The 14,472-nt window shown below is 44.8% G+C and overlaps 2 protein-coding genes across 2 annotated transcripts in view; one reads left to right on the forward strand and one right to left on the reverse strand.

Annotated features, from left to right (window-relative positions):
• Nucleotides 1–495: 495 nt before the first annotated feature.
• Nucleotides 496–8,153, reverse strand: hdx (highly divergent homeobox). The gene is made up of 11 exons (XM_041944156.1): nt 8,050–8,153; nt 6,029–6,190; nt 5,513–5,659; nt 4,102–5,283; nt 3,961–4,017; nt 3,645–3,791; nt 2,597–2,795; nt 2,428–2,507; nt 1,415–1,516; nt 1,111–1,233; nt 496–999 (listed from the first exon to the last, which is right to left on the reverse strand). The coding sequence occupies exons 2-11, from the start codon at nt 6,092–6,094 to the stop codon at nt 730–732; spliced, it is 2,373 nt and encodes a 790-aa protein (XP_041800090.1). The 5' UTR covers nt 6,095–6,190; nt 8,050–8,153; the 3' UTR covers nt 496–729.
• Nucleotides 8,154–12,138: 3,985 nt separating this feature from the next.
• si:ch211-26b3.4 (connector enhancer of kinase suppressor of ras 2) overlaps nt 12,139–14,472 on the forward strand; it is a 53,994-nt gene continuing 51,660 nt past the window's right edge. The window contains exon 1 of the mRNA XM_041944095.1: nt 12,139–12,202. Within this exon, the coding sequence (XP_041800029.1) occupies nt 12,139–12,202 (64 nt within the window). The remainder of the gene's footprint in view (nt 12,203–14,472) is intronic.

Genomic DNA, 14,472 nt, shown 5'->3' on the forward strand with positions numbered 1-14,472 from the left:
AAGCCTGTCCATCCCTGGTCCAAGAGGAAATAAGAGGCTTAAAGCTCATCCACTTTCTCTGCAGCTCTGGCTCTCTCCCACCCACATGCACAAAGTCTTTGTGTGGAGAGGTCATGGTTACACACTGCATGTGTGCATCTGTTTATGTGGGAAAATTTATTAGGGTAATGCATGATGGACATAATCTTGAAGTTGATCTGAAGTGTGTGTCAGCTTTATGTTCAAGATCAGAGTTACTGCATATTAATCAAGTCTGAATTTCATGATTGGAACCTGTACTTTGAGCAATTTAATGACAGAAATTTAACCGCAATGTTCGTGCCTGCAGCTGTAATCTACAATTCTGCTTGTGAACTTGATTCTTTTGACAGTTAGGGTCGTTAAGATATGCATAGTGTTTTCCCCCTTTACTCTAAACCGATATGACTCTGTTTGCTCGATTGTAACTTTCTTACTGAAACACACGGCCACACAGGTAAGTTAGAGGTCGTTTATTGTTCTCTCTGGACTGGTCCAGAGCAAGGCGAATGATATGCAGTAAAAAAGGCATTTGTCAGCCCAACAGTCATAGTGAAGCATCAACCCACAGGCACTGGGCGTGGAGCATGAGTTTACCAGAGTGTTTGTGTAAATGCAAGACCATATCGTTCCTTCTCGTGTGAAACCGGCTTCTGTGTGGAGTGTGGAAACATCTGTAAGAGTCTATGTGAGCTGATGAGCATTACAAAGTCACTTTTGCTCTGGAGCTGCTTCCTGCAGCTGCTCCTCTGATGCAGAGGGCTCAGTAACTTCGGTCGTTGTATCGTCTTCGTTTATGGTGACCAGCGGGGCTTCTTCATATGCTGGGGCCGGCCGAGGCTCCACACCGCTCGCGCCGGCCGCCGGGGAGTCGTCGTGGTCGGAGGATGCGTCTGCTGACGCCGCAGCAGGCTGGGCTCCTCTCTCCACAGTCATGTCCCAGGCCTGGTCTGAAGGCTGAGGTAGACTGGCAATGAGCTCCTGAACACAACAGCAGAATTCAGGTTAGAGGTTTCTACAAACTGTGGTGTTTCACTTTGAGCTCACATTTGAATGGATGTTGTCAGTGTGTAAATATGACTGCGAGTGTACCTGCTGTCTCTCCAGGTCATTATTCCTCAGAGCGCTGAGCAGGCTCTTTGTGAAGCTCGCAAGCTCCAGGTATTTTTGTTTTTGGTTCTCTAGCTCATTCTCTAAGAACTGCACCTCCTCGTGCTGAAACAGAAGGATTCAAAGAGGCGAAAGGTTCATTCAGAGCTCCAGAGTTACAATGCTACTTATTTTCATTCTTGGCACTTCTCAACTAGAGGGACAGACAAACACGAACAATTCAGTCTGTAGACAGGCCTGTAAGTGCAGCTTGTGCAATCTGTCACAGGCTTGTGTGTGTCTTCACCTTGAATTCCAGCAAGTTCTGCACTTGCTCTAGGTCTGAAGTCACAAATTCGCCATCATAATCGTCATCTTCCTCCTCGTCCTCATCAATTACTTCGATCTTCTGTAAAAAAAAACAAACAAACAAAAAAAACAGGTGTATTTCTGCAATTCACTGTATTATGTAAAATACTTTGTATTGCAATTTTGGATGAAGAACACTACATATGCAGATGAGCTTTGACTTGTTTTCTGCAAGAAGCAAACAAAAAAATACTTAAACTTATTCGTGTTTGTAGAGTGCAGTGGTAGCACCACTTTCTATCTATCTATATAAGATCACATTTCTTTATCAGTCTATCAGGGAAAAAATAACTGCACTTATCGCTACAAAGACTACATATTACAGTTACAGGTTGTCTGTATACCTGTGATTGATGCACTGCAACAGGCATCCTAAACACTAATATAAATCCCTGTATTACTGAAATTTTTCAGTATACAAAACAGAAGTTCTATTATGATATGACTAATTGTACAGTCCTAGATCGTTAATGTGTGTTAATAGTAAAACTACATTAATATCAATCAACATAGGCCTTTTTCACAGCAGGCATTTTGACTAGTCACGGTGGGAAAAGCTTTGTTCTATATGACAGATATGAGAGAGTGACAGTGAGCCAGCCAGCATGCACAATACCAGGAACACAAAACTAAAGCAGCTAAACTGTGTCATGTCAAAATGTCTACTGTGAAAACGGCCAATTAAACATCTCATTACAGATGAAGCGCAACCGTGGTGTAAAACTTCTGAAGGGAGCAGGCATGATGAGAAAGATCTTATCTGATTACTGAAGTGCAGCTGGTGTAGTTTTGTTGCCGCTAACTAATCTGAACTTGTGTGCTGAAGTGGATTGAACGAGCTCTGATCCATTTTACCACATCTGAGGATGAACGCTGTGTCTCCCAGAGTCCAGTCTTAAGTGGCTCAATTTAATGAGGCTGTACTGTAATATCAGAGAAATAATGAAGTACCACATTATTGGCTGGTGGAGCAGCAGCGGGCACATCTATTCCATCTTCTCCATCTCTGTGTTGAGAGTCGACGGTGCCATCTAGAAGCCAGAACATTGCACGAATGCTGAGACACAGTTTATGCAGAGGTAGGTGTTGGCGTGTACGTGGTATCAGCAGGCGGCCTAACCTTCAGACAGGCAGACAGATCCCCCGTCATTCAAGTCGTCTCCGAGCTCGGGCGTTCTGAGCCGCTCCTCGTCAGGGCTGAAGCCCAGTGGAGATTCGTTTCCTGGGGATGAGGTTGTGAATACAGCAGGCCCACCTTTAGGTGCAGGGATTTCAATACCCATCAGGCGGTACTTCCTCCGTCTGTTACTGATCCATGTCTGCCAATTGGAAAACACAAAAGACAAGATGGCAACATACTCGACTAAAGCCCCTTTTCCACTGCATGGTACGGCTTGGCTAAACTCGCTTTTTTTTTCTCGGTATCACTTTGGTCGAGGTTCCCAGCGAGCTGAGTGCCATTAACAGCAACCACAATTTTTTTTATTCACTTGATCCAGATTTTTAAAAATGGCATCAAGAACACCATCCCCTTTCAAAATAAAGTGTCCAATATGATGAATGTGACGGTGAAGTCAGGAAAATTAATTACTGAAAATAACCACAGTTACCAAATAGCCTATCATCAATGAGTTTACATTTATCACTACAATATGTTAGCTTTAAGCAGTTGTTCCATCATTGCAATGATCTGAGGATAATCCTGTAGCAGCAAATTGTTTCTCTACGTAGGCAAAATGTTTTCTTCCCTGCAATAAATATCCTAGTAAGTGAGATGGCGGTGGGTCATGTGTGTCAGGACTGAGAGACTATATTTAGTCCATCAGCATTCCTACCATGGCCCTGATGTAACTGTGTGACTTTTTCACAACTTTCAGTAAGTTAGAAAACTTCAGTGACCTGGAAAAGTTGCTCTTTCCTGTTTTCTTTTTCACAAGTTCAGAAAAGTCGAATTGTCTTGTTTTCCATAAATGTCAAGTGGCCAGATAATGTGACCAAGGCTCGAAACTTCCTCAGCCTCCAAAACATCTCTAGTTTCAATGACACTGCGGAAATTCAAGGCCAGGTGAGAGTCCATGCTTGTCTAGATTTTTCTGGGGGTTTTTTTTCCTCTTTTCTGTCAACCCTGTGGTTGACCCTGTGGTGCTGAAATAGTCAAGGTAACCAACCTTGACTATTTCAGTGTCTACATTGAGCTGGTTCGCTGCAGCAGTGATCTTTTCCCTGCAGACTGAGCCCAGGCTGGTCATGCCTCGGTCCCAGTAGCGCTTCAGTTGGATGAGATCCCCGTCACTGAACTGGGTCCGATCCTGCAGCTGAAAACACAAACCTCTGTTTAGATACAGAACGTTCACACGGATGCTAAGCAGCCTCCAGCTTTACACCTTATGACCATACAGTAGACCTGGTGAATGTTTCTATCTACATGATATAGTCACAATTTTGCCTTTAAAGTGGCCAAAAAAGAAAAGAAAAAAAACTAACTGTTCTCTTTCTGGAGTTGCTGATAACCCAGGGGGCAGCAGACACTCCAACTGAAGTCTGCACACAAAGACAGACACAGCCACGTTAGGTCTTTCAATTCACTTTGGAGGAAATTGGCAACAACACTGGAAGCTCTCATACCTGTGAGCTGGATTGCCCTGTAAGTGAGGTCTGTGCTGTGAGGGAGTAGCTGCCCTGAAGAGTTGTGTTGCTGTGAAGCAGTGCGGGTCTGGAGCTCATCATGGGGGGTGTGTGGCTTCCTCTCACCACAGACACTTCGGCTCCGGCGGGGCTGGCTGACGTCCGCTCCCTGTGGATGTGTGTCCGAGCGGCCATATTTGCCAACTCCTCTTCCCTTTGCCACTCATCTTCTTCATCTCCAGTTTCCATGGCGATGGAGAAGTTATGACTGGTGTCCAGAAGATGGGGTGTTGGCCTATGAGTCTCCTGGCCTTTCCGGGTAGACGCGTGACTCGGCCTAAGTCGGTCCCCCTCGCCTCTCTCTGACAAGGTAAAGACCTGCTGGATACGAGGTGTCTGCTCAGAGGGGGGACCAGAGTTTTGTACTGGGAGGGAGACCCGAATCTTCTGAGGGGCAGGTGGTTGAGGTTGGGGGTTGGAGTGAGGTCTGGGTTGAGTCTGGGACTGTGAGGACGAGGACCAAGGGCGAGTTTGCGCTGCACCGTACTGCCTAGTCCAGCTGTGAGGTACTACCCCTGCTCCTGCACTTACCCCTGCCTCCCCAAGGGATGAAGTCCCTTTCCTGACTGCAGTGTAGACTAAAGGCCCTGAGGCTGATGTGAGGGATGAGAGGTTTTGAGAGAGCGAGGCCAGCTTGGAGTGAAGGGGTGAGGAGGTGGAGGTGCTCCTGCTCTGCAGGGCCTGGTTGATCAGAGACGAGGATGTGTGCGCAGAAAGATCAGAGTCTGACTGAGACGGGGGTGCTGCGGGTCTTGGTCGGGGTCGGGGGACGGAGTTGAGAGAGTAGATCCCGGTCAGTATGACGTCATTGTTGTTGTTGTTGCTGTTGCTTCCGCTGCTGAGGGGAGAAGAGGAGGAAGGAGAGGAAGACGTCGACGAGAAAGAAGGGAAGGACGAGGATGGAGGGAGAAGGTGCACGCGATTCTGGATGTTCCGTGCTGCAGCCATTTCAGCGGGAAGCAGTGCCCCCGCCGCCAAGCTATGATTGGACAGAGCACCTCCGGCTAATGTGTGATTGGAGAGCAGTCCCCCAGCGAGCCCGTGAGTGGACAAGGAATGAGCCACACCTCCGTTCTGTTCTACCTTGGAGGCCAGCTTACGCCTTTTGTTGCCAACCCATGTCTGTGGGGAAAAGAGCAATCAGTGAGAGAAAACATTCTGCAAACACTAGAGGGACTAATTCAGCAAAGTGAGGATAATAATTCAGAATCGGCATTAGGTGAAGAACTCACAGGGAAGATACTAGGCTCACTGTCTCAATTAACTGCCCCTGCATTACAGGGGCATCTCTTGCTCATTCTTACACACACACACACTAACACACACACACACGCACACAAGCACATCTTACCCGGACGACGCTGAAGTCCAGTTTGGCCTCCTGAGCACACTGCAGTATTAGTTGGAAGCAAGCCTTGCTCTGATTGGTCATCCCATTCTCATAGTAACGCTCCAGGATCCTCTGCTGTTCAGCCGTAAACACTGACCGCAGGTTCATCTGAGAGAGGACGACAAAGATAAAGAAACTGTCCAAAATGTTGTAGTACATAAGAATTCACTCCGAATCAGAGCTCTCTGACAGATAATTGCAGATCATTAGTTTAAAAGAGATAAAGCCTTTCATGGGAATCTATAACTTCATGTGGAAAATTCCTTTCCACAGCTTATGCACTGCAAGTAAGAGGGGTTTTATATTCAATTTCATTCCAAAAATCACAATATCTGATTTCGCAAATGCATCAACAATTACATAATAATAATAATATTTGCGAGTGCAGCAGCAGTACCTGCACTTTGTTTGAAATTTGTCAGAACTCGTCAGTTTTTTTTCCAGCTCATTTAGGAATACAGTTCTTGATATACTCACAGTCTGCAGACCACGCCTTTGTGGCCACGCATCCATTCTGCTACTGGAGGGGAACGGGGCTGCCATGCAGATCACAGCAAAGCCTCCATGTTTCTAGATTAGCACAGCTTTTATTGCGCTCATCCTGTCTCAGTGTACCTGGCACGCTGCAGGGTAACGGGGCTGAGGAGAAAGCGAGGCAGACAGCACTATGCTTAAGAGTGCAAATAAAAAGCTAAATCCACGTCATTATGAGCACACTTCTCTTCTACAAATAACAGAAGACTAGCAATCCTCTCTGGATCAAGACTGAGGCGTGCAACCATCAGCTTCATCGTATTGCAGACAGCCAGTCAACACTCTGTCATATAATTCATTACAGCATTTTGAAAAAGTTACATCAAGCACTGTGAAGCTGTACAATATACACCACGCTGTCAGTCAAAGTATAATAAAAGCTGTGACAAGCCACTGTGTTACATCAATAACACTATCAATCAAGCCAATGTGTTGTTCCTCGCAAGACATTGTTCTATTTATCAACTGAAAACCATTTAAATTTGTTCCCTTGCATTAACCCTGGAGTTATAATTACACACACACTAATTAAAAGTTATGTCCTGTGTGTGCTTTTAGTTTAATTTGCCACCAAAACTGCTTGAATGCACAATAGCTGCTGGTGATGCTGCCAACAGGAAACAGCAGTTTAAATGGACCATCAGAAATAAGTTACTGATTAATGAGACAGTAAGCGGATGCTTAGATTTCCATCTTCTACTTTTGATCAATTATTGGACTTCATACTGACAGGAAAGGGTCGCATATGATTGAGATTTCATTTCATTCATTGGCATTCAGATATATGTTATACTTCAATTATAAACCTTTTGCAACCTTCTTTGGCATTTACCCAAGGTCATGCAAATGAAACCTATTTAATTTGAATTTGATTACTTTTTAATCTTAGTACTCAAATTACTGCAGTAGGCAGCGGTTCAGATGTTTTAGTTTCAACTTAAAAAGTCTTAATACATCCTAAAATAGACCACACTGCACCTTCAGCAATGAAAACACTTTGCTTATTACAGTCTGACAGCTTACATAGTCTGACTTTTTGGCAAAAACTAAACATGATAATGTGCTGCAAGCGTGTCGAAGTAAAAAATAATAATAATAAATGCAGCTCCAAGCGTTAATCATCAGAACACCATTCAGGTTTTTACACGCCTTCAAATCTATGTGTGTATAAACAATGAAGAAACAGAGTTAATTAACTTGCTTTTTTGGGACACAGCTAGCTTTTATCTTTCAATGCGCCTCACAGATAGAAGTTATAATGAACGGGGTCCAGTTTCATGGATGAATCTGAAATGCATTAAAGTTTCGGTGCAAATCTCCCTGATGTCCGCACGCTGAGAGGGACCGAGGGAGAGAGGAGAGAGCAGCCCGGTCAAAGTGAGAACAGTCGGGCTGGCAGGGCGCTGGGACTAACTTTGAACCATCGATACAGCTGCTGCTACGGTCGTTGGAGGTTTTGATAAACGCAGAAAATGTCACATACGGGAATGCTGTGCGACCAATAAGCATCCAGCGGGTTTATTTTGGCAGGCTTACTGCGCATGGCTACGCTCAATATGGAAACATTGGAGAGAATTAGCGAACAAATTGTGGGCACGTCGGGTTAGCGGCACCGCGGCGGCAGCCCGGAGCTCCGAGAAAACACAGCTCCGACACGGCGAGCTCGTGCCATAACTTCAGCAGCGCGAGCCACGCAGTAAACAAACCGGGTGAGCGCCGCGTCGCCACAATGGCCATGCAGACAGCTTACGCTAGCTTGCAGGCCCGAGCGGCCATATCTTAGCATTAGCGTTAGCATTAGCATAGCTCTCTCCCAATGGATGGCTGCAGCTAAACTTTTCCTTCAAATCTGTGATTTCCCGACCCTGGCATGGTCATTCTCGCTGACCCTGGCTTCCAGCGGATACGAACGAAAGCGGCTCGGGGTACCCCGGAGCGAAAAGTAAAATCACTTTCCCCCTTACCATTTTTGATGTCAAAATCACACGAACGTTCAAATTCAGCAGATTTCTTCACCAGTCCCCTTTGCTAGACAATGAAATCAGAACGTCCGATCATCAATTCTAATCATGATTGTGACGTATTTGCAGACAGGAGCCAATGGGAGCTCAAGATCATGGCTGTGACATTCGCAAAGGGCTGAAAACTGAGCACCGTGGTCCCGCCCACCATTGACTTTGTTCAGTGGGTTGCTGGAGGAGGAGGTCACACACATGGAGGCAGCCGAAACTTTGGGTGGGAAATGCTTTGTTTCCTCATCAAAGTATCCTTTGAAGTGTCTTCGGATTGCCAGGGAACTGTGCTGAATGTACAGTAGGTGCTGGGAGTGTTGCCAGCAGGAAATGTTTCACTGGGCCTTTTCACTGCAGGCTGTGTCACTGTTTGATCAGACTGCAAACGTGATTAGATTTGTATCTTTAACTTTTGATCAATTATTACACTTCTTATTGACAGGAAAACACTGCATATGATGAAGCTTGGTAAATGTTAAAATCAGCATTAAAAAAAAAAACTATTGGTTTATTCAGATATATATTATACTTACATTGTAAACCTGTTTTAAGCAGCAATACTGCATACATGGCTATGCAAGTGAAATTGTATTGCTTTTTATCTTAGTAAGCAAATTAAGAAAAGAGATTACCACAGATGTTGTAGTTAACTAAAATAATGACTTTCTGAACATTTCTTCATCCTAAAATAGGCGACACTGCATTTTAAATAATTCAGGCTGACCTATTACAGTCTAAAAGATTACTGGCAGGATGGCGAACAATATTTATTAGGGAGCGAGGCAGGCAGAAAGACAACGAGCCTAAGAGCATGTATGAAGAATTTGGAGACAGTAATCCAAACCATTAAGCAAATGAGGCAATAAATGTTCTCTACTTTGAACCAGTATGAAAAAAAGCAACTTTGCCAATAACATCAACACAACTGCCACAAATTCTCATCTGAAGGGTTACTCAAGTCATTATTATTACTTTGTAGAGCATCCCTCTCTGTTTGAAGGCTCACATTAGAGCTTCATGGCATTCTGCATTTTAAAGCAAACTCGCTCTGTCACGTCTGTGTAACAGAAATAAAGTCTGTGTACCTGTAATCACTGTGTTTTGTGATCTGTTCTTACTGTGCAGAGAACGAAAAGACAGTTTCAGTGCAAATTAGCTCCTTTCTGAAAGACAAATATGAGAACTTTAGTCAGGCTTTAGAACATAACACAGCATTTAAATTGCTCTTATTAAAATAATCAGCGACCTCAGAGTAAATACTGAAAAAAAAGGTCTCAGTTCCTGTCGTCTTAGACATAAGTGCATCCTTTAATACAATTTACCATCATTTCTTAATTGATCATCATCAACAGTTGTTTGGTCTTTCTGACTGTGAGTTAAACTGGTTTCAATCAGCCTAGGAGATCATGTGTCTGACAAACATCTGTTTTGGGTTGCACAAGGCAGCTGCCTCGTTCCATTACTGTTCTCACTACACATGCTGCCACTTGGTGACATCATTAGAGAGCACCATGTATGTTTCCATAGTTATGCAGTTGACACGCAAATATACATCTGTGCTGCACCAAATAATACTGCAGCTATAGATTCTATTACTGTCTTTTGGCAATAAATAAATGGATGAGCAATAATTCCTGGAAGTTAAATTAGAAAAAATGTTAATCCTACTTCTTAGCCTTAAAACAAAAAGACAAATTTGGTTTAATAATCTTAGGAAATTAATTTAAATTTGAGGTTACAAGTCTTGGTGTTATCCCAGACTCAGATCTAAGATTCAGGTCCCACATCACGAAAACTTCATTTGTCCACCTTAGAAACAAAGCATTACTACTGAAAAACTGATTCATGCCTTTATTTCAAGCTGACTCGATTACCATGATGCACTATTTATTGGCCTCCCAAAAAAAAAAAAAAAAACACTGAGAAACTTCAGCTAATTCAAAACTCTGCAGCTTGGCTATTGACCAGAACCAAGAGGAGAGATGACATTAGTCCAGTTTCAGCTGCTCTGCACCGGCTTCCTGTAACATTCAGAAGGGATTTTAAGGTCTTCCTTCTTGTATACAAAGCCCTTAATGGGCTCGGACCACGCTATGTTGCTAAATCCCTTGTTCACTATTCGCCTTCAAGAACGCTGCGATCATCTGCTGCTGGTTTGCTGGAGATTTGCAGCAACAGCTGAAAGAAAATCAGGCATGCAGCCTTTGTCTATTACACTACAAAGCTGGAATCTGGAACACACTACCTATATCAACGAGGCAGCTGGCTGAATATTTTTAAAAGAAAGATAAAAACGTATCTTTTCACTTTAGCCTTTAATGAGCTATGTGTTCCTGATAAAGGTCTGAAACTTTTGCACTTTGTTTTGCACTCTTGCGCTGCTGCACTTCAATTAAAATGATGCATCTTACTTGACTGTATGTGTTCTATGTGCTCTATTTTTTACTTTATTTTATTACTACTACTTTAGTGGCTTTGTTTTCCATCTTATGTTATCTTATGTTTACTCAAGTGGGTTTTATTCTCCATCTTATTTCACATCCTTGTTTTCTATCCTTGTTTCTATATTCATTCTGTCTTTTTTGTTTGCAGCACTTGATGCATGTGAGTTCTTTACAGTAAAGCACTTTGAGCTGCATTTCTTGTATGACTGGTGCGATAAAAATAAAGTTCATTATTATTATTGTTATATTACACTCTCTTTGTGTGTGTGTGTGTGTGTGTGTGTGTGTGTGTGTTTGTGCGCTTGCTTGCTTTTTTTAGGAGGTCACGTATACATATTTAAATGCACAGGCAAGTATACACATGTAGTGCATGTGCTCATTAATAGAACATCATGTTTAGGAGCTGTGATGATGATGATGATGATGATGATGATGGTTGGTGTAACTGTAGAGGTCGGAATATAAAAAACGTGTATCTATCTATCTATCTATCTATCTATCTATCTATCTATCTATCTATCTATCTATCTGCTACTTTCTCCATCCCCCTATCTATAAAGTGAGTCTTATTTGCGGGTATGTATGTGTGTGTGTGCGTGTGCGTGTGTCTGTGGAGGGGAGTGCTGCTGTAGTCCATGACGTCACCTGTGCGTCCCAGGTGCGCAGCAGGGGGCGCTGTTCCTCACTGCTGAGTCCATGCGCCGAGCAGCAGCGCCTGACAACTGATGCTGATTTCCTCATCCACATATTGTGAACTTAAAAAACCAGCCGACATGTGAGCCTTCCTTCGCCTTGTGATGTAGCGCTCGCTGCCAACAGACACAAATGACATAGAGACAAGAATCTTTTTCTTTCCTTTACGGACAAAGACTAATGATGACGCCAAGTCCTTCACCTTGGTAAAACACAAAAATGAAAAACGTGTCATTTCTATAATGTTACTATAGCTTGTCGACTAGTATATCTGTGCCACACAAGAGCTATCGCACTTTATATATGATTTATTATGGTCTTTTTTGCTATATAGGCCCATACAAGGGGTTGTTTAAGTTATTTTTGCGTACAGCTTCCCTTGCGCGCTCTCTCTATCTGTATGTATGTGCATGTGTGTGTAAGGCGGGGGGGCAGAGAGAGATCCTCCCTATATGGTGTGCGTTGCACCATTCCCTGGTCTGTATTATGAGTGGTGGCCCTTGTGATGCTGCAGCGAGGCGGGCGGGAGGAAAAGCGGAGAGGGGAGGGGTCGCTCCATCCCCTTGCGCCCACCGAATCCACTTCTCACAGCGCGCGGGCTGCTGGCGGGAAGGCACGAGAGAAAGAGAGAGAGAGAGAGAGAGAGAGGGAGCGAGAGAAGGGAGGGAGGGAAAGGAGAGAGCGTGTGTGTGCGTGTCTCTTGTGTGTGCGCGTGGATTGCACCACCGCATCCCGTTCACCGTTTCTGCAGGCGGCCATGCTCTGATGGAGAGAATAAAACTGACAACCCTCTCTTTTCCCTCAGATGTGTCCACCGCCGTGTCATTCCAGATGTGACTGACAAGTCGTTTTATGTCGCCTGCATTGAGTCCTGTGCCGTTCACCTCGGAGAGACTGTGACACCATGGCTTTGGTTATGGAACCTATAAGTAAATGGACGCCAAAGCAAGTGCTGGACTGGATGAAAGGTAAAAAAAAATTTTGGATCCCTTCCTTGCATCAGGCTATAGCGCTCGTGCTGCTTGTGAGTGAGAGTGAGGATGATGATGGTGGTGAGCAGCGGCGGGCCACACTGTGTGCATGTGTGCTCTCCCGATCCGAACCTGCAGGCTGACGTGTGATTTGCAGCCGCTGTGACTGGCCCGTGTGAGCCCGATTCAAGTCACTAAAGTGGAGTGAGCGCGCTCGAGCCGGTGCAGTGAAACGGGTGTCCCCGAGAAGCAGGGAGTGGAGGCTCAGCATTCTGTCATCTCGCTTGCTTGAGAGCGCACCCCTCGCAAGCCAAGCCTACAGGCTGCCGCTGCCGCTGCTGCTGATGCTGACACCATCAGCAGCAGCGGCGGCGGCGGCGGCGGCAGCACAGCCCTCATCAATGAATGTGGGAGATACGTATGCCATCCGCTCTTTCACTCACTGCCACATGCTCTGAGCCCATACCGCCACTCGCTGTGTGCGTGTGGCTACGTGCATGAGCGCGTGCGTATATGATTAATGTAGTTAGCTGCATGCACCCCCCCCCTCCTCCCCACCCCCCGTGCCAGCCGTACAGTCAGTTTCAGCACCCTGGACAGCGCAATCCCGCCTGCCATATAAGGCAAACGCACGGATCCCACTCGCTTTTTTTCCCATCTTTTTTTTTTGTGATCGCTATGCTAGATGCATCCCATAAAACAGACAGCATGAATGAGTAATCACTAATCATGCGTGTGTGTGCGTGCGCGTGTGCGCGTGCGTGCGGACGTGTGTGTGTGTGTGTGTGTGGTAGGAGCTGCTCTCACGCTCTCTGGTCAGCTACAGAGCTGTGAGAGAAACTGTGGTAGGCCTACTGACAGACAATGGGAATGGGGAGGGAGGGTGTCCGCAATCCTTTACTTAACAGAATGACTTAATCACTCCTGTGTGATGACTCAAACTCAGAATGTAATGTTCCCACTTGTGATTGTGTGTGTTAATTATGCACAGGGTGATATCTGTTCATGTAATCTCTGAATTTTCCTAAACTCCATATGTGTTTCAAGACTACTGGGCTTCCTTTTGATGATGGCAAAGCACTAAGGTCTGAGATCAGGTGGTTGCTAGACCCTCACAGGGACGTGGAGAGGGAATATCTGGGATGCCTTACGCTGAGCGATGACGATGATGCTCCTGCTTTTATAATTGCTCTCCTCGGCCCCAGTGAGAAGGAGCCGGTGGAGTCACAGCTTCACCCTTTGATCCGTGGAGTGTTCTGCTTTTTTGCACTGTTCATTAAGAGTGGCTGAGCTGAAATTTGATTGGAGATTAGATGAGTAACAGGCCAAATGTGGTTAGAGTTTTGCAATGTGTTTTTCTTTTTCATGCCACACACAGTGTAGCTGACTTATGGGCATGTTTGCACTCAGGATATCTAAAAGCGTGGAGGATAGAAGTGATGAGAGCTTCTTAGGAGAGAAATCCTCAGTTCTCTTAGTTTGAGCCACGGCAGAAACTGTGGAGTTTATTTCCTGTATTTTAAAACAAGCTGCCACTTTAGGGCCAGTGACTTAAGTTTTGAACCAGTCACTGCCAAAAATGTGCTAAAAGAAAATCCTGCATGTGGCAGCGTTATGCATGGTCACATAATGATTGGATAAAAAAAAAAACTGTAAGACGTGCTGGTTTTTGTCTGATGATGAGGAACAGACACAGTTTTATGTCAGTTATTTCAAGAGTCGCATTCCTCCATCTCAAATGGTGATCTTTAAGAAATCACCACAACAGGAACTGAAAGTTTCGATGTAATTTCAAGCTCGGGCTGACAGTGGAAAGAAGACAGCATATGGAGATTTGAAACCTTTGAGCTGAACTGGGAAAATGAGAGTGATCATATTTCATTACTTAGCACACATGCTCTTATTTGCAGGTTTCAGGTAATCTAATACCCCGAAACACCCTTTTAGGTTTCTCATCAGTAAAGTTAAGACAAAGAAAAACTCTTGAAGAAGGATTGTTTCATCTCCGTGCTGCTCCACTCTTGGTCTCCTCATACGTGTTCTTTGAAAAAGAGTCTCCTGGCCTCCTCCACATGAAGAGCCGCGGTTCAGAGAGTCGTTTTCATAGACGTTCGCCAGCGTCTCCGAGTGTCGAAGCCCCCTCCTCCTTCCCGTGGAGCTTCAAACACAGACCCTCAGTGGCAGGCTCATGCTCAGATCTTATTTTCTTACGAATAATGTAAAAGGCGAAAGGCTAGTACTAATCTCTACACTTACAGGGGCTTCAC

Source organism: Chelmon rostratus, chromosome 9, assembly GCF_017976325.1.
Source record: "Chelmon rostratus isolate fCheRos1 chromosome 9, fCheRos1.pri, whole genome shotgun sequence".
NCBI classification, from domain to species: Eukaryota; Metazoa; Chordata; class Actinopteri; order Chaetodontiformes; family Chaetodontidae; genus Chelmon; species Chelmon rostratus.